Here is a 20,687-nt window from a genome sequence, read left to right as displayed (position 1 = left end):
GTTGTACATCAAAACAAAGACAAAGTCTACCTTGTCCTGAATTCTCTACAAAGGCTGCCTCTCCCTGACCACCGAATACAGCTGGATACCGGAATTACTGAACAAATTACCTGATACCACAAATCATATTCCACCTGCCTGAACAGAAGGGTAGACAACAAATTTGTCTGCAGATTTGTAGACAACAATATGCCACAACAGTGAAATCTAGACTTAAGTATTTAATAAAAATAATACATGCTTTTAAAGTGAATCTGCAGAAAGGAAGCACAAAGCAGAATATAAGAAAAATCTTTCTGGTCCATTACGTTCAGTAACAAGATGCATTTAATCGCTGCAGATTACCAAATTAGCTTAAAGTATTACATCTAGCAGTCCCAGACTTTAACTACACTGCAGGAACTGAATCAGAGCTTCTCACCTCGTCTTGTAGTGGCTGGCTGATTGTTGTAGCGCAGCAACACAATACCAAGTATGATTCAAACGTATGGGTGTATTTTGTAACAAAAGTAAACTCTGGTAGACTTTAAATACTTGGTAAGTCTCTATTTTGGAGCTGTCAAGAAAAAAAATCTGAACTTTGGGAATTCAGTTAGCATGAACAGGTTTGGAATATATTTATTTGCATTAAGCAAAACATTTTTATGGACAATATAATGAATCATAATCCAACAGCTTTCATTCTGTGCTAAAAGCAGTTGCTTGCCTCTGAAGCTACTAATTATTCCATTAAAATTTCAGTCAAAACCAAGTTATCTTTGTCACGGTCAAATTCTTTGTATACAAACAGCACCTGTTTGTAAATAATGAATTCTGTTTCTCAGAAAAAGAAAGTAAATTGCCAAAAGGTTTCATTTAGCCTATTTTATAGAGAAAGAATTCACTCTCACGTGCTCTGCTTACTTACTTTAGAAAGTACCATAGCTCAAAGACCAAGCTGCGTTCCAACAAAGTTACTGTGATTTTAATCTGGAAGCAATTGACAAATAATTCCAGCGCAAATTCCTGCAAAGTCAGCACGGAATCTGAATGGCGATACTGCTGAGGATATGCAAAGAATCAGGCTCGATTCTAAGATTCCAGAATGAATTCACCAAACATGAAAGATGATGGGGGAAAAAAAATTACTACCGCAGTGGTAAACCGAGACAAGTCTCAAGTTCTAAAGCACAGAACAAGGTAAAGTGCTGCTCATCCACTTCAGGGATTAATCAGTATTTATACAAACCAGTGGACGAACAAGTACTGTTAGGTAGTAGGTATCACTGTACTATCTTCCAGTATTCTTTATTGGTAAATATTTGTATGGCACATAATCGTGCTGATGGACAGTAAGTAGTTCAAGACCCGAGAGGTTAATGATGTTTAAATTCCTAAAGTGTAAGCACTTACTCCTGCAATTTGTGTAGACAGCACTTGGAGTACCCACAACTTCAGGGACACAGATCTTTTTAAAAAAAAAATGAACATTGCTGATTAGGAAAGCAAATACAAGTTAGGAAGGTCCACTGCTCTCAGAAAACCGAGGCCATGGCTAATGTTACAGACTAGAGTGGAGCTGTGACAACTCTGCACCCACTGAGGATCAATTCCTGGATCTCATTCTGGCTCTGCCAGTGAACAGCAACATGACAATACAGAACTGCTTCATCTTTTTGTGTCTCTGCTGCTTCAGAAAGGGCAGGTGACACCTACCCTTCTTTGGGATCCATGGGTAAAAAGTGCAAAGAGAGTTAAGTGCAAAGACAAATGAACAGATATTTACACAAGAGTTTGTATAGTTTATTTGAAAGTTTCTTTCTAGGAGGAACAACTCCTTTGCTATCACATGTCCTGAAGGCATAGCAAGCCTTGAAACTTTGAACATCTGCACAGACTGTGCTAAGCCATGCGCCAGTTATCTTCTGTGACAACAAAGATTTCCTACTCCTTGTCGCACACACACTTTCAGATGGCTCTTTGTAAACTCACAACGGTCCCACCCAAAACCCCGCACGCTGAATTGCTTTACGGTTCCAGTTCCGCTTGTTCTCCTCGCAATCTTCGCCTTGTTAGACTCTCCAGGTATTTTATTTTAACACGACTGTCCAGCTGCTCCACAGCCTCCCTGCTCCCCAGATTTCCGTTGCTCTTTTAAAGGACTCTGTAGAAAGTTGTGCTAACAGATGCACTATACTGGCCAAACAACAGGATGTTGTAAATGTCCAACTACTGTGTGCTTTTCATATGGATATGCTAATGGACATGCTATCAGCACACAGCTGTAAATGCAAATAACAGAGCACAGGCTGAGCATCTTTTATGGATGTTTAACCACCTTCTGCCTTGTAAGAGACCAGCTCCCTGCTATTTGTAAGATAAAAAGTGAATAGCTCACCTCATGTCAATGCTGTGTAAATCAATTAAGACAATAACAGCACAGTACAGAGGCACTGTTAAGGCTGGCTCCAGAAGAAGCCTTTAAGTCACCGATGGGCTTTCTGATCTTGTCCATGGGCTTTCTGATCTGCTCCACGGCGTCTGCCAGTTAACCACACACACTCGGAAGAGATGTGTTTTATTTAACTCTGGTATAGGGATTTTTTTAAAACAACAACAAACGTATGCCACAGTAAACTAAACAATCAAGAAATGTTGTGGGTTAAAAGTTTTAAAGGGCCAAATTATCTTACCAAGTTGCTTTTGGATTTTCTAGTCATCCCCCACTCCAATATCCCCACCTAAAGTTAACAATAACAGTCCCCGGGTGGATTTAATGACCTTCCTGGCACCCTGGCTTCTGGGTTAAACCAGAGGTACCAATGCCCTTAGGCATATGGGTGCCTGTCTGCCACAGTCCAGCCGAGTAACAAGAAGGATCCGGATTCACCTTATCATTACTTGAGCGCAGAAGGTCTGCTCTGTACAACAAATACTTCTGTGGTTCATCCTTTCAGCCTCCGATTCACCAATTTGCTTTCAGTGCATACTGAATCCTAAGATATTTCACAGGTAAAATTTATCAAAGATGCAGGTACATTAGCAATAAATAAAACATTTCCAGTTGTAACGCTTAGTGTTTCATCACAAGGTATACCAACTTGAATAGTGACTACTGATGCTTTCCTCAGGAGGGTCTCTATGGCACTGGGGAGTGTGTTACTGAATGTCATCTTGGTCAGGACATTTCAGTATCCATCAGCTTCTTTGGTCATTTTTCTGCTCCATTTGACTGTACTAGCTAAAAACAAACAAACAAGAGAGAACCACCCCCCTGCAGCCATCATAAATATAAAACAGACCAAATTCTGCTGAGAGAAATTACATTGCTACTCTCTCAAATGCTAACTCAAATAACTGCATTGCAGAATTTGGCTGAAAACAAGAAAAATAATGCAGCAAACATAGTTTTAAGGAGTTGAAATAGATTCAGTCATATGAAACCAACCGCAAATGAAAATGTTTACTTATTATTTTTATTGGTGTGTACTGTATGTTGTTACACAAAGTTAATTGCTGTAATGGTGTGGGAGATGATGTAGCAAGACAGTCTGAAGAGAACAGGTCAGCTGTCATATTATGAGAGTCCATATCTGTAGTATGAATTATCAAAATGGTATTTAAGACTCCTATTGGACATATATATGCACTCAAAGACTTTGGACATCCCTTTTAGCAAAAGATCATATCAATTTGATTAGTTATAAAGTTCCTAGCTATCTGCAATTATGACTTTTTAATTGATACAAAAAAGAACCAATTAAAAAAAGAGCTGCTTTTAGCCTTAATCCATGTGCTTGAAACCACCCAGCTGTACTATGACACAGACACAAATATTAATGACCAACTGGCAATAGAATAATGAGTCAATAAAGATTTTAAATGGTGTGAGCTAGAACAATTACCAACCTAATAGGCAGATAAATAAGGCTACTTTACCCAAGGAAAATGATTATTCTTAACCACTTACATTGAATGACCTCAGGAAAATGTTTTGAGTTTTCTTCCCTCCTGGCACTTTTCCATACTCCCTTCTGCTGTCCCCAACTTCCACAGCTACGACCACCGCTTCTCCATTGCTTATTGATATGAAACTCCTCAGAGCCCACACGTGCTAAAAACAACCATCACGTTCCCAGCACACTCTCTAGGAAACAAGCCTCATGCACGGAGCTGCAGAGAAGCCCACAGACATTTCTAATATTTCAAGAGAAAGCCTGTAATATCTTACATTTAGCCCAAGGACAGAGTTTTACTGTTGTTTCATCAGCATATTTCTGACATTGCTATAAGTTAAATCGCAGATTATGTTGCCTCCATACGGTAGGTTTCAGCAACGCAGTGACAAAAGTTATTAAATAACAGCCTGCAACCCCACAGAAAATAAAGTTTAAAAACCTAAGAGAAAAAAAACAGTATGTCAAAAGCATCTGGGGAACCGCAATGCAGGTATTATTGAATATGTCCTGGTTTTTAAAGAAATGATCTGATCTCTGACAGTAATTATCTAGTTGTTGTTATTAATGTTTGTTTTGGCCATACCTGGAGGCCTCAGCTACGATCCGGGCTGCCCCATGCTACACGCTGCACAAAATTGGCATACACAATGTTCCCAGCAGAAAGTGCCAGTCGGCAAAAAATGAAAGGAGGGTGGTAAGACGCGTTCTCCTGGAAGATGGAGAGCAGGATAAGACTCTCCTTCACCGACCGACTGGCTGGCACAGGCATCAGCCTCAGTGGGAAGCAATATTAGGAGGAGGATTTGAGCGAGACAAGAAGGAAAGCCAGGGAAGTTTAATCCTGACAGAGGCTGCCCCAGCAGCACCTGCCCCTTTGCAGTCAGGAAACAGGCTGCTCTACACACCCAGGGGAAAACAAATGCTTTCATTTTGTTACAAGCCTTTTCTCTTAGGGTCTCTGTCAAATCCTGAGCCTGTAGCATAGCTACGGAAAGGCACGAGAACAGAAACCATGCTGAAATATTGCATAAAGGGGACATGGAGGAACGGGAACAGAAGTCATATGTGATCCCTTGGAAAACCCACATGCCACAGGATTTCAATACGATGTCTTCATAAAAACAACTTTTCCCTCTGCCTAATTTCACCGAATTCCCTTGGACCGCTGCTCTCCCATCAGCCGTCCCGGCACCCACAGCTAACCCCGGCTGGCTGGGGCCACCTGAGCATCACAAACAGGCCAAGAGCCTCAATGAGCCTTAAACTTGCTTCAAACGCTGCTTTCTGACAGCACTGGAAACTCTGATCCTGTAGACGAAAACAGAATATTCATCCGATGACACTTTATGTGCCCGCTACATATATTTTAAGAAACATGAACAAAGATATAATTAAAAAAAGAGACAACAAAAAAGCAGCACAGACCGCTTTTATTACCAGTACATTTGGATCTTCTCCAGTTCTGCCTTTTCCATGGTGGTTCCACCAACATTTAGGCATGTATTTAACTAAACTCATATGATTAATTTTAGTGATTTCAATATTTCTTCCTGCATATTTCCCTGCTCGATAAAGCACCTGCCACAAGTGTGTCTGTCCTGGGTGGCCCCAGAGGACAGAAGCCGCAGAGGTGCTCGCCAAGCAGGCTGTCAATGTTTCACACGGGTTCGGTATTTAGACATTTAAAACATTTCAAGTGGGGTACACGCAGCAGCATTCGCCACGTGAAACAGATCTGGATTTTCTGCAGCGGGTTAGTGAAACATCACATAGAGCCAAAAGGCTCCTCCAGAAACCCACGACCTCCTCCAGTGGGGCAGACCCACAAGAATACCTGTCTTTAAACAAAGATGGCCCTGCAGCCATTGTTCTCCCCCAGCCCCATCCTGCTCCTCTGGTCAAGCAGGGCCGATGCAGACAAGTCAACCTTAAAGTTAGTTAAATTAAATAAATGAAATCAGTCTGTTTAGCAGCGGTTACTTAGCTTGTGTTAACTGGATTACATTATCCAGCTAAAAGCGAGGCAGTTCACTACCTGTGGGCACTGGCGAGTAACTTGCCATGACAGTACTTTGCTTTTGAGTCACTTAACCTGGTCAATCATTAACTGCAGCGCTGAAATTCTTCATTTCTGCTGGGTTGCAAGTTCTCTGCAAGAAGTCCCAGCTAATCTGACAGCAAAGCTAATCAATTTACAGAAGCACCATGCCAGTGCGGGCAATTTTTTAAAACTGATTACCGGGGGAATGTACCAGACCTCCTATATACTGCCTGCTCTTGCTACACGTGCAGCAATGACAGTAAATACAAAATCAAGCGGGATGTGATCTGTCCACGCTGCTCCGGGCTCCTTTCCCCATCAGCCCAGGAACAGCAGATCCACAAACTCAGTGGACTCCCTCATAGCTTAAATAAGCCTAAAAAATACTAAGGTAAACCAAATTGTTCACATTCGCGGTCCTGTCCCGCTCAACTTTACACAGCAAACCAGGGGGCTGCACAGTCAGGTTGGTTTTAAACCCCGACCCTCGCTCGCCTTTGGGTGTAACGCCAAAGCCCAGGGCCAGGCCCACACTGCATGTTTTGGGGTGCCAAATCCGCACCGCCATGTTCTGGGGTGCCTCTCCCCCCCCCCCCCCCCCCCGTCGGGCGGCCCCTCACACCGCCGGCCCCGCCTCGGCCTCCTCCTCCTCCCCCGACGGGGGGGCCCGGGCCGGGCAGTGCTCCGCCGAGCCCCTGGCACCCACCTGCGCACCGCCTCCACCGAGCCGGCGATGGGCACCCCGCCGTCGCCGCCGCTGTCGTAGAGGACCCCACTGACGTCCAGCAGCAGTCCCCGCACCGCCCGCGCCCAGGCCGCCATCTCCCACGCGCCCCGCCGGACCGCGGGCTCTGCTGGGAAATGTAGTCCGGGGGGGGGGGGGGGGGGGGGAGACCGGAGTTAACACTCCGCAGCCTTCCGCAATTCGTTCCGCCCCCGCACCGCCTCCCATTTAATTTATTAATTTTTTTTTAAACACCCGAGGCAGGTGGCTGCGTGGACCAAGTTTGGTTTCCCCAGGCGATCGCAGGAGCACGGCAAGTGCCCGGCGTCTCCATCCATCTGCCAAAACGACTGCTGCTTTCCACAGGTACAGCGAGCAGCGTCTGCATCCAGGCTGCTCACTGCCAACAGCCCAGGGAACCGGCCACCAAACAGCATCGGCAATAAAAAAAGCAGCCCAGCGAGCCAGCGAGGTCCAGGGCTCGTTCCCTGTTTCACGATAAACTCCCTCAGACATCGCGTTCCTGGGGAAAAACTTCCATCCTCTGAAACACGCACATCACCCGAGTCAGACGCTGTTGAAAGTAAAGGCAACATACGTGTTTTCTTAAAAATTTGTACTGCTTTTGTCATTCCTGGAAGGGCTCCAGACCCTCAGTGATACCTTTGCAAGAGCACCCCAGGTCTTGATTTGGCTCTGACTTTTTCGAAGTGACGAGAAGCTTGGCGTGTTTCCATCCTGCAGTTTCCCTTGGGAGCGAGAGCGTGGTGGGATGGCCACCAGTGCGAGGGCGGATTCCCACACCGCTCCTCTGGCCACTGCAGAGCTCGGGTTTGCCGTGCACCCCATATCACACCCTGGGTGCCTCTGCGGGTCTGTAGGAACCGAAGTAGGACAGGATTCGGCCCTTGGGGACCAAGGTGCTGATCCACAGAGCAGCAGAAGCCTGACGAGACCCGCGTCAGCTCAGCTGAAATGCTGACAGGGCCGTGCCCTACCTCGATGGTATCTTCTCATACATGCACAGCGCTTCATACAGACAACCAAGAAAAAAACACTGGCTTGTCATATAAAGAATTGAACCGATCCCCTCCGTTTTACAAGCCCGGATAAGATTTTATCAACTGTGTTTCAGCTTTACAGATAATATTGTTTTCTCCTCCAATAAAGTCCAAATACTTTCTTATTGCTCATACTATCAATAGCATGCCACGACTCCCAGAATATATAAGGAGCTGCAGTGGAATTATAGTCCACTTTGTTTTAAGAAAAGCAGAGGAGCCTTGGCAGCATTGATTTGCATCACTGTTTCTGGAATAGCCTCTGGCTTCTCCTTAAAGATAATATCTAAACTCTGAAATTCATTAAATAGACCCAGAAATGGATCAGGTTATTTAAAACAACATCACTAATGGCACAATATCTCAGCTGTCTCCACCGATAGTGAACATTGTCTTGGATAGTGTTATCAGTCCAGGACACCCGCTATGAATATTGATCTGCAGCTTGTTACAGCCATCACTTGCCGTCAGGACAGGTCAGGGTTGAAACCCACCTAGCATCAAAGCAATTTAAAGACAGCACTCGGGCTGAATTTTAATGCTTGAGCTGGGAAAAGGACCAACTTCAAACACTGCTAAAACTAATCCATGAACGTGTGCTTTTTCGTGTGTGCCTTTCTACATGCATGTATGTTTGTAGGTCGGTGTGCAGGCACATGTTAAATCGATGATATCTGAAGATGTCTGCTAGCTCACAAATTAATCTCAATGCTACAATTTACCTTCTCGGCTCCTGCAGACACAACAACTCAAACAGAAGTATTTGCAGTCTCACGTATATCACATTAGATTTTTTTTTCTTTCAAACATAAAAAATCTCTGGCACTGCCAAGGCTTGTGAGCATTCTTAAAATAGTGAGCCATGCACTTATTTAACATATGACAATACCTATGATTTCTCCATGTAGCTTGAAACTGATGTTGTGCCACAAAAAGAATCTTGTTTCAAAAACATTAATGGGATCTGCACTAAGACTTCATATCCATTTTCTTTATTTGATCTCGCTTTTGAAGCAAGCTGTCCAGCAGCTGCAACTGCTCCTCTCCCCTTCCTTCTCCTTCTTCTGCACCTCAAGGAACTTCAAATGCATAAGCAATACTTAACTAGCACACAGCAGTGTTTTCCAGTTCACCACCGCCTTCATTTTCATGCAGGGTGCATCCCCAAAACTAAGCTTTATCAGTCCGTAGCTCTAGTGTGTGAACTCCTCGGGACAGAGCTCCCTTCTCTTCTACATGTGTGTGGTATCCCACACCAGAGGCCAGTGCCAAATGGGCTCTTGGATGCTGCCACCATATAATTAACAGTAACAATTACTTGTAATCACATTGCCCTGCACATCTTCATCTCATCTTCTTGCTCTCTCATAGGCAAAGGCCTACGCCTTTGCAATGGCAAATAGAAAGCCCAATTCTGCTGAGGCTGAGACACCTGTGAAGAGGAGGAGGGCTGTGGTCTGCACCTCTTCCTAGGAATAAAAGCAGGCGGAGTAGCAGATTCCCACTAAGGGCTGCCTTCCTTAGCCTCCTCTGGCTGAAGGGTGCCCCTTCCTTCATCTACACCTCAGCCTGATTCGTGGCACCAAAAAACACAGAAACGCTAAGGAGAGGGAAAAGCATCCTCCTGAACAGATACAGATGTACGGAAATACATTGCTAGCAAGTTTTTAATAACCACTGTTGGCTAGAAGTGGTCACGGTTGTGGGACTGGTACAGGGTGGAGAGGCTTGGCCTGCTGTTGCCTACCCTGTCCCAGTAATAGGTATGAACAGACAACAAAGCGTTTCCAACTCAAGGCAAGGAGGGCTAGTCAGTGGGCTCCTCAGTGGGGCAGGTACTCCTCCAGCACAGGCATGCCTCAGTTTCCCTGCCTATAAATTGGGAACAGTGTGAACGCCACGGGTGAGTTGCAGGAGTTAGGGCCAGCCCTTGGCCCAGAGGCTGAACCAGAGTGACCCTGAGCTGCCCCCAAATGAGAAGCTGCTCATTTCTGCCTGTGGACCACACAGTAGTTTCACATCTGAAACAGTGGCTGCTGGCAGAGGGAGTGCGTGAAGCCTGGAGCCTGCTCAGCGCGGTAGAGGGATGCAGGAGCCATCCTCTCCTCTGTGGGTCCCTCTGAGGCATGAGTCTCACCCCACTGGACCGCCACTGACCCAGGGGAGCTGCAGATGGGTCAGCGGAGGGCGGGGGGACAGAGGCAGCTAGGTGTTCTCCGGACACCGAGGAAAACCAGCTGCCGGCAGGCTGCGATGTGCAGTCGCATCCCCGCGCTGCCCCGGGTGACGGCGGAGGACCCGGGTCTGGTGCCAGGGCTCCGGGCCGCCCCCGGCCCATCTCGCTGCGCATCCCTCCACCCAACCCGGGTCAGGTAACGGGAAAGCCCCGTCGCCGGGAGGCTGGGATGGAGGGAGGCGCCCGCTGCGCCCCTGCGGAGCCAGCGCGGCGGGGAGGGGGCGCGGGGGCGGCGTGCCAATGGCTGCGCTGCCCCCTCCTCTGCCCCCACCCCGCCGCCGGCCCCTCCGCCCTCCCCGCCCGACCCTCCTCCCCGCCGCTCACTCCGCGCCGCCAGCGCCGAGGCGTGCGGCTCGGGAGGCGCCCCGGCTCCGCGCCCGGCGCAGCCCTCCGCTGCTCCGCGCTGGGAGCCAGCAGGTCTTCGGGAAGCGCGGAGGGTGGGGGGGAATGCCGGAATGCCCGGACCGCGGGGCCAAGGCGGCCCCCATCCATCATAAAATCTCCTTCTCCATCTTAGACATCCTGGATCCCCAGAAATTCAGCAGGAGACGCGAAGCGGCCGCAGGGAGCTGGGGCAGCGCCCCCCGCTCGGGCGAGCGGGAGAAAAGTTTGGGAAGAGTTGAAGTGGGAAAGGACGCTGCTGCTCCCGGCAGCGGGAGGAATAAACTAGAGGCACATGGTAGGAACGCGCTCGAGTTTCTCCGGCCGGCGCTGGCGGGGCGAGCAGGTGGAGGCGCCGGCAGACGGGGACCCCCGGGGTGCGCTCCCCGTGCGGGGCTCCCGCAGGAAGATGTAACGGGCAGCGCGGGGGGAAGGGGGGGAGGCTGGAGCCGTATTTTAAGTCTCGATGATGCGAAGGGAAAAGTTCTCGGCGTCCCGTCGCGCCCCCCGCCCCGGCTCCCGGCGTGCGGGGCATCCTCCGCGCCCGAGCAGGACGGCGCATCCCAGGGCGTGCCGCCTCCCCATCCCGGTCCCGGGCATGGCCCCAGACGTGCACGGGGTATTTTTTCCCCCTGCACGGCGGCCCCCGGGAGCACCTTTCCCCGGGGCGGGAGGGGTCGGCTGCCCTGGCCCCCCGGTCGGCCCAGACCGGCAGCGGGACGGCCGGCTGGGTAATTGCTCAGACCGTCCCCACCGGAGGATGCCTTAGCTCCCGTTGATCGATATCCTATTACCGACTCCCGCCTATCTCCTGCCCGCAGCTTGCAGGTGCCCACTTCAAACCTCCTTCCCCCGGCCTGATCCTAATATTGTTCGATTAAAACTTACCTTTAATAGATGACATCTATCGACCTGGCCCTCGCAAATCTGAAACTCCATTAGCGCGGGGAGGGGGGAGGGGATTTATTTCGCTTCAGAAGGGGACTTTAATAACTTCTTTTTTAATTGGTAAGAAATCCATATCGACGCCTCCCCCCCTCCCCGCCGCAGATGCGATGGCACAGCGGGGAGCGCGGAGGGGCTCTCGCACGGCGGGCGGGTTTTTTTCTCCCCTTTATTTTATTTTAACGATTGCCCTCATTTTATCACGTTTCGCGGGGGCGGGGGGGGGGGGTGTCGGAGAAGAAGAGGCGGGTTTCGAGGGGTGGCAGGCGGCTCGGCGGTGGGTGAGGGGCGGGAGGAGGGTGCGCGGCCGCCCCCCGACGCGTCCCCCCTGACGAGCGCCGCCATCTCCCCTTAGATGCGCACTCCCCGGCGGAGAGCGGCGCCGAGGCAGCGGGGCAGGAGCGCGACGAGGAGGGCCCGCCCAGGGCCGGGACCCAGCCCGCCGCCCGCCCGCCCGGTCCGGAGGAGCCGGGCTCGCCGCGGGGCGCCAGGCGGCGGCGGGCCGAGGCGGGGTGCGGCAAGCCGCGGCGGGCGCGGACGGCCTTCACCTACGAGCAGCTGGTGGCCCTGGAGAACAAGTTCCGGGCCACGCGGTACCTGTCGGTCTGCGAGCGCCTCAGCCTGGCGCTGTCCCTCAGCCTCACCGAGACGCAGGTGAAGATCTGGTTCCAGAACCGACGCACCAAGTGGAAGAAGCAGCACCCGGGCGCCGACGGGGCGGCCCCCGCCGCTTCCCCCGCGGCGGCGGCGGCGGCGGGCGGCGGCAGCCCCAGCCCGCCGGGTCCCGGCGCTCTGCCCTTCCAGACTTTCCCTTCCTACGCCGCCGCCAACGTCCTCGTCCCGCCGGCCGCCCCCTTCCCGCTGGGCGGCGGCCCCTTCGCGCCCTTCCTCGGCCCCGCGTACCTCGGCCCCTTCTACGCCCCGCACCTCTGAGGTGGGCAGAGCCGCCGGGAGCCGGGCGGAGGGGCGGCGGGCCGCTCCCGGCCGGCGGGGCCGAGCCCGCCTGTCTGCCCGGGAGCCAGACACGGCCCTCGGCTCTTCTGTCCAAGCGGGGCGCAACGTCTTCGCTTCTGGTGGTTGCAGGGCGATTTGAAGTGTAAGTTGATTTTTTCTAGTCGTCACAGCAGCATGTTTAAGGTACATACTTTGACAAAGAGAAAAAAGCCCACTGTAACCACTGGATTTTATTAGCACATTTGAGATGTAATTATAGGCGTTGGAGATGGGAAAAGTAACCCTCTTTACACATGCCTGACATTAATTCCCTCCAGATTCTTCTCCAAGTTCCTTTTTAAAACACTCCTCATTGCCGTTTGGCTTGCCAGCACATGTCTCAAACCTCGAGAGCTCGGGAGCTGTGGCACGTTACTACTGCTGTTATCCTGATGCTGATGACAGTGCATGCGGACGTTTCAAATCCCAGGGATGCTCGCCAGTGAAGACATCCCCAGCCTCTGCTTCTCCTCATGGGACTCGGTTGCGCTCTATTTGACCCACGTTTTATTATCGTTTCTGACTTCTGACCTGAAAACCACAAGCCATGTACTTGGTACCCTACCTGGAAGAGAGTTTTTCTTTTTGTCTGAGAAGGTGTAGGAAACTGCAGCTCTGTGTCATCAGACGACAAGTAAAAAATCTGCCCGGTCAGTGGGAAAGTATTCAGTTGCTGCTAATGTACACGGCCTCTCTGCCTTTCTTTTCAGTTCATTCCCAGTGACTTCAAAGGTTTTGGATGAGATGTCTAAAGATCATTCTTTTTGCAGAGAACAGTTGTTCTTGTAATAACGCAGCATTAGTGCCAAATGAGGCAGAAAAGAAAACATAAATCAGAGAAAATTATTACATTATTCATTTCTTTAAAAATGGGGCATTTGCGGTAGAAAATAAGTAAAACGCAGAATTTCCAGCATGCCGAGACCTATTTTCCATAACAGAGAAACACATGCTTTTTGGTTTTTGCTTTTTGGAGCATTTGTTAGACAGGAAAATCACATTTCATCTTCATCGTTACAAGCACCGGAATGAAAAGGAATTTTAGCTGGGGGCTTATCCGTCCCTGAACGGACGGGAAGTAATTGGTTTAAAAAAATCTGTCTCATGCGGTTTCACAGATCACTACAACACGCTGTTCAAGACTGTATCCCCTTGGTCTCCTACAATGCTTTAAAGTACACATTGACTCTCCAACCAAAAAACGTAGCTCATAAATCCTATCTAGCTCTCCTTGTGTTTGTCTAAATAAAAAGTTTTTTTTAAATTATTCCGTGTTTAATTCTTTTTAATTGTACTTGGATGAAGCAGTGTTTGCTTCCTGGACTGCTTCCCCACTGGGTGTGAATCTCGACAGTGCCCTGTGTCGTGTTGTGTGTCAGTGACTGCGGGTGGTACCCCACCTCCTCCGGGCCGGCCGCGAGGAGGGGCTTCACGGGACACCCCTCTCTCACAGAAACGCCTTCCTGACTTCCAGCTTTGCAGGGAGCGAAGGTGTGAAACCCACAAGGCCAGGCTTGGAGAACGGCTGCTGCCTGCGCCCTGCCAGGCCGGCAGGCAGGCTAACTGAAATTGCCCGCAGTTGTCTTTCCACACCGGAGAGGAGGTATTTGGTGTCTTCTCAATTATTTGCATAGCTATTAACAAAACACGAGGTTCGCCTCAGGTCATGATTTTGGAAGTCATAACTACTGCATGAATGTATTTACTTGCAGGTTAATTAAAGTAACTTTTTAACTAATTTGACTTTAGTTAGTTACAAAAGATGGGGTCATTACAACCGCTCAGCATACGTTCAGAGCTGCCTTGTTTTCTGGCCACTGAATCAGCAGTCCCGGGTGCCTGAGCCATCAGGATGCAACGCTGCTAACACACTGGCTGTCCATTTCTAGCTGCCTGAAGTCAGTTAAGAGCTCAAGCCCTGCAGGAAGACAAAGGTGTTCTAGCAGGCTCATCTAGTCCACTTTCCCTGCCTCAAGTTAGGACTAACTGGACCTAAATCCTCTTGACCTACTTGTGGCCTTCTACTTGAGATTGTCATCACTGTGCATGCAAAAACCGGTTCTTGATTTCATTTGGCTGCCACTCTAAGACATTGCTAGAGCATGAAACGGTTGGTCACCTGCAGTGTACTGAAATCTCTGGTGGAAAAAAAGACTTGTGCCCTGTCATTTGTCATATGATTAGTTCTTTTCCTTAAGAAGTGTAAATCATAGCAAAAACCAGGGAACATTAGAAATCAAAATAACTCAAATAGTATAAATTGTCTCCTCCTTTGACAGGCATTTTTGCTGTTCATAAACCTTTTCAAGGCTCTGTGGTTTGCCAGAAATTTTGCCTTTGGCAAAACTACATGAGCTTTATAGGAAACCTGAATACTTGATTGCTATGCAAGAAATGCCAGCCCCCTTTTCCACCACTCCATTTAGTCACTTCTATAGCCCTGGATTCACAAAAAAGGTTTACAGTTAGTTCCAGAGAACATAACAACCACGGTTCCCACTTTGCATGACTTGCACCTTGTGCAGCATTGGAAGGGTGATGCATAGCAATGGGACTGCAGATTTTGTGACACTGATCTCAGGCCACCAAAGCTTTTCTGGCTAAATGCTTCCAAGCCCATCGGACAGACCCTTTCCCTCCTGCTTTGGCGAGGGGGCGGCTGCTCGGGTGGGTGATCTCCGGCTTCTAGTTAGGGATGTGGCGACTGGCCACTTATTACAGCTGTAATTCAAAGCAGTCCTGGAAATAGCAATTGCTGTCCAACACCGCATTGTCCAGATTACGCTATTCACACTGGTAACACTTTTGGAAATGCCCCACTGAGTATCCATTATCTCTAACAATTCTGAGTACAGATTTGTGCAATATTTTCAAGCACAGACAAAAATTGACTTTACTCACAACTGAATATAGATGTTAAAGGGAATCGCAAGTAAGTCCCATGTGTCAAAAGCAAAAAATGCATCTATATTAAATTAAGAGTTTTGAATTCAAATGCTCCAGAGAGAACAGGAAAGTTAGTAGCCTCCATCGTTCCCACCATATCGTCCATAATAACAGTATCTGCAGCGAGCAGGCATCAACAGCTGGGTTTCAGACTGCCCAAACTATGGTAACTTCTGGGTCATGCCACCCTAGGTAGAGCTTTGCTTATATACTCTCTTCATTTCTATTCTAGAATGTAAAATGGCAGCTAGGGCACCGGGCCTGAAGTCTCACCTCCAGCAATGGCAGGTACTTGGTGCTTCATAGGACAGCAAGAAAGCATATGCTATGCTTCAACGGTAGAAAAGGAAAGCTCTTGACTCATACAGTGTTCATCTCTGGACAAAAAACTTAATTCTTGTTTCATACCTTCCTCTGCACAGGCAATATTAGTGGCCCAAGAACCACAAAAGCACTTTGGAAATCAAGTTCATTTAACCTGATAATGAAAGGAGTACATGGGGGAACATCAGGACATCACAGAGAGAAATGTTAGAAATGTCAATTTAAGTAGACTTTCAGATCTGTATTAAAAAAAATCAACAACCTGATACAGTTGGGTTTTCAAAGTCTGAAGAATACACTGAACAATTAAATGCATTGAGGAACAAAAGATAAAATATATTTATTGAAATGTCAGTGACCAAGCATTTTTCATGGAGAAAATCAATATGATATGTTGTGTAATACATGACTGGAAAATTAAACTAAAGTCTATTTCCTCTCCCCCCCCCCCATTATTATTTGCTAGAACATCTGTAATAAGCTATGTGCTATCTACACACAGGTTCCTGAACTGAGGATAGAATCCCCTGGTTTCCACCTGTGGTCTGTTTCCTTACTAAGATCAAGTAGGACCATTTAGAAAGAGGCAGGGATGGCCCAAGACAAGGAGCAGGTGGATAGAGAGCTCAGAGGCCTTCTACTGCTCCCTGCTTCTGGCAGAACAGTTCCTTCAGAAGAAATGCGACCACTGATTTTTGTTGTCGCTGTGGAACATGTAAGTCCCACCTCCTGATGGCAGCACAGGTTGTATTTATGTTGAGGTACGTAGCAATGTCTTCCGGTAGATGACCTCTCGGCCATCCGCACCCACAAAGACACACCTGTGTGGTGTGGGGTGGCTGATGCATAGGGGATGCAAACATGGAGGTTTGCTGTGGCTATTCCCTTTATCAACTGCCCAGCGGGCTCCAGATAGCTATCACTGGACTAAACTAACTCCTTGCTCTTACTACTGAAGATGTCGACTAGGAAGATCTGCAGGAAACATACCAGACATTTGAAAATTAGTTACTGCGGGCTGGATTCCAAGCCAGCAGTTTTTCTGTAGGATATGCATGAAGCAGGTTAAGTCCCTTTTAAAGATGTGGATATCTAATCCTATGTAATTTTCTGTGACACATATTACAACAACAGGTATGTGCAAACCCAGTCTTGGTATACTCAGTCCAACAGCTAGAGTCTTTTTATTGTTTACCTCATTTCATAAAACACGGCAGATACTATCTTTGGCAATCTGCCAGTTCTATACCCTGTCCAGAAAAGCAATGAAAGTCAAGGTACCCATGTATTTATCAAAGGCCTCACAAAATATAACAGCTGATCTATTAAATGCCTCATCAGGCCACTAAGTGGTCAGGTGACTCAGGAATGATTGAGAAGCATTGCTTTGGTCCCATATACTGCTCACAAATGAGATCAAAGTCTGATTTTCAGCAGCTTTACAACTCACAGGCAGACTAGACGTCTAGCAAAATATTTGGTGGGCGAGATCCTCCTCAAGAAAAATTGATAAGAGGGTTCTTGCATCACTAGACCTGAACACATTTTTTGTTTTCCAGTATGACCCCCATATCAGCTGAAGTCACCTTGAACAGATCTTTATGGCACTTTCTTGACACGGAAAACTCATGTTCCGGGCCCTATTTCTGGTAGTGTACTCAATAAAAGTTTCTGGGAAGATAATGATGCGTGCAACTATTTTACGAGTGGCATGTTACAGGTTTGCTTTAGCCTCTTAGTTGGCATTTTTGCCATTTTATTCACAGGACCTGTTCTGTGGTTGCCGTGATTCATGTAGCCTCTAGCAACACTACCTTTGCTTACTACTGTAGCACAAATATTAAACTCAGTTTCTCTTAGATTTTCTCCTTCAAACACTGAAGAGTTCCCAAGCTAGCTTTTTTCTCAAGTTGATCATCTCATTTTCTGTGTTCTGTGTAATGCCACATGAAAAATGTAATTAAAAATGTGGCATTCCATGGGGCTTAGGCACATCGTAACACTGCAGAGGGATTTCAGTAGTAGTCACGATTCAGGCTTTTCCACCAAGCAGCCTCTGACATACTGGAATACTTTCAAAGATACCAGATCTATGTACAAGATCAATACAAATAAAAGATTTTACTCCTTTCTACACATGCTGATTTGTTATAGTAGCTTTGATCATGGAAGTTATTTTACTGCTATTGTTTAAAGAAAGAAGCCTTAAAGATCAATTTTTTTAAAAAGGAGAGAATATACAGAGATACATAGACTTTGCAAAATGGGAACCTTAAAAGATGTCAGGCTTTGTATCTGTGGATCTGTAAGCACCTGACATAACAAATTGAGAGTCAGCTGAGTTAAAACCTTGTCCTCTCAGGTTAGGTCAGCTCTATGATGATGTCCCAACACCCAGTACCTGTGCTGACACCTCTTGTTTAGTGTTTGTGGATGGCCATTAGACTGACAGCTTTCCTTATCATTCAGTCCCTTCCATTGAATTACACTGAAAGTCACAGGTATCAGTGAATTCAAGAAATGCTGCATTTCACTGAAATTGCCACAGAAGAGCATTAGTTTGAAGAAAAGATAAACGAGCTGCAGAGAGCAAAGAATGGATTAAATGCTTTACTAGTTTATTTGTCCCTTCTAAGGAACAGCCATATGATAGTTTAGGAGTAGGTAAGTTTTGTCAAGATCTTTCTGCTTGCTGAAGATCTTACTTCCTTTTGGCAATATGCTCTCCATATTTCTGATCTCTCAAGTTGTGTGATTTTTGAAAACAATTATTACGAAAGAAATTGTTTTAAAACAATGGCCTTTAAAGCAAAGTCTTTTGTCCTAACATGTATCAAGAAAGCCTGCGATTTTCTGAATTATCTGGTATTCTAGAAAATGTAGGGCTAGTTTAAAGTCCTGAATGGGGAAGTTCAGGAGCTGACAGCATGTCATCCCGAGGTAACGACAAGTGGCAGATGATGCAATAGGTTACCTCGCTAATCTTTCACTGCAGTGATGCCGAGTTAAAGTCTGACTTGGACGAGGCATTATGTAAGTTCTTCAGCTTCAGACTACAGTAGCCCTGAGCAGATGAGTGCTTACCATTTAGCAAGATTAGCAATCTTTGTTGCAGCAATGTCAAACACTTGAACAGCAGGGCCGGAGGGGATGTGCCATGACAGAATTTTGAGAAGAGTTTCCCAGCTCCTGAGATAAAGTGTATCCAGATGTTCAGTGCTCAGTCCTGAGATTAACCAAATTGACAAGGTATTTATTCTTATTACACAGTTAGATGTAGTTATGTTCATTTTCTGTGTGCTTTCATGACAGTTATAGCTGCCATCTGGGTCAGATTTTGAAAGTCTGGAGAGCAGGTAAAACAGTTGTTTTTTCCAGAAATCACTGTCCTGATAAAATTCAAGAATGAAGTCGATGGAAGTTAGGAAGCAGAAGGTCTGCAGGATCAAAATAAAAAAATATTTATACAAAGAAGAAGCAAGCTCACATATAAGGCACTTGAAAGCCTGAAATTCAAACTGACTTAGTCTCCCTCCAATTTTGTTTGGATTGTATTTTACTATTCCTGATTTTTATGCTAGAAAATGCCGTTTATCAGGGTCCTGTGGCTTCTCAGACTCCTGCCGACTTCCTGCTCTCATGGATCTCACACTTGGATCATGTTGCGGCTGGAGCTGCAGGTACACAACTGTCAGAGTTGCATGTCAGGACTAGAGAAAAATCTAAAACCAGTCACTAGTGAACTGAAGATATACAGCTCTTTTAATCTGTCTTGGTACATCTGAAAGTTGTTTTCCCCAAACTCTCTCCTATTTGTGTCTTCTTAGTAGTGTGATTCCCAAGGAATGTGATGCTCACCAGAAATGTGAGCATCACATAGATACAGAAAACATAGAAAAAGGCTCTTTCATTTCATTAACTACAAGTTCAAGAAATAGAAGAGCTTATCATTTACTTTTAAATCTAGGTTTCACATACAAGTAAAATGTCTCATCTCATTTGTGGAAGGCTCTGGACATAGGCATCGATAAGCTGCAAAGGAAAATAACCAAATGTAAGTTCAAACATTGGAAACAATGCTTAACAAAAGACAATAACTGAAACTATTTTGATTCTATAATTCAGTTATCCATGCTGTCATCTAACAAACAGAATATCATTGAAATCTTCATAAAATAAGCCAACATACAAATTGGGGAGGAGAAATATTAACTATAGCTCAAGGTTTATATTGCAATAGGAATATCAGCTCTAAGGGTTGTTCATGGTGCTTTAAGCTGGGTTAACTAACATCCATCCAATAAAACAGCACTATTTTGAAGGGATTGTGCTATGCTTTGCCAAACTATCTTGAAAGATATGAACTAAAAAAGAAATCTCTAACTGAACTTGAGAGGCAGATACGCTTTGCATGCGTTACAATTTGTTGCTCCTATGTTCTGACACACTGCACCGTAAAATATTCTAGCTGTGCTGCAGGAAAGACTAAAGTTTCTTGTTCTGCAAGAAATGTCTTAATGTATAATTCTGCTGTTAGTAAATAATGAGAATAACAAATATGGGCCATGGAAAGTGATTTTTCTATATAAGGCACTATCAAAAATCAGCATGAACTTCAACTCTCACTGATGAAAATGAAAGATTGAAGTGTACAAGTAGAAAATTCTTGAGATCACCCATCTATCCACTGGTATCTTATCACCATAGTAATAAAGCATCTTCATCTTCTTCTTGGGTCTTTTCCAGACATATGTTTTCAAATAGGAGACATCTGCCACAGAAAAGTCTTACCCCTGTGTAGGTTTGGTATTACACCAGAGGCTTTCTAACAGTGGACAAACCAAGAAACGTTACATGGCCTGTGTCTCCCCACATTCACACATACACGTGTTACAAGAGTGCAATCACTGCATACTGTTCTCTTGTCAAGCCTTGTTCAGATGACACAAACATCTGCAAGGTTGGCCTGTAGAGTACGTGACACCATCAGACTCTTCTCAGAAAGCTGTTCGGTATGAAGTACCTGGACGGCTGTCAGACTGGGACTGTAGATTGAGCTCTCCAGGGCAATATGCTAACCGCTAGGTTTGCCTTAAAA

General features: G+C 46.7%; 2 protein-coding genes across 2 annotated transcripts in view; one reads left to right on the top strand and one right to left on the bottom strand.

The window, feature by feature from the left end:
• LHPP (phospholysine phosphohistidine inorganic pyrophosphate phosphatase) overlaps window positions 1-6,801 on the bottom strand; it is an 89,866-nt gene extending 83,065 nt beyond the window's left edge. The window contains exon 1 of the mRNA XM_076339200.1: window positions 6,686-6,801. Coding sequence (XP_076195315.1) covers window positions 6,686-6,801 — 116 coding nt within the window. The remainder of the gene's footprint in view (window positions 1-6,685) is intronic.
• Window positions 6,802-10,240: 3,439 nt separating this feature from the next.
• NKX1-2 (NK1 homeobox 2) lies at window positions 10,241-12,259 on the top strand. Its single transcript, XM_076339199.1, is given in 4 exon segments — window positions 10,241-10,403; window positions 10,406-10,417; window positions 10,518-10,679; window positions 11,682-12,259. Coding segments are annotated over 4 exon segments (915 nt in total).
• Window positions 12,260-20,687: the final 8,428 nt, after the last annotated feature.

The sequence above is a fragment of the Aptenodytes patagonicus genome, chromosome 5 (genome assembly GCF_965638725.1).
Source record: "Aptenodytes patagonicus chromosome 5, bAptPat1.pri.cur, whole genome shotgun sequence".
Lineage (NCBI taxonomy): Eukaryota > Metazoa > Chordata > Aves > Sphenisciformes > Spheniscidae > Aptenodytes > Aptenodytes patagonicus.
Note: the sequence above shows the minus strand (reverse complement) of the source record. Positions and strands in the feature narration are given on the sequence as shown.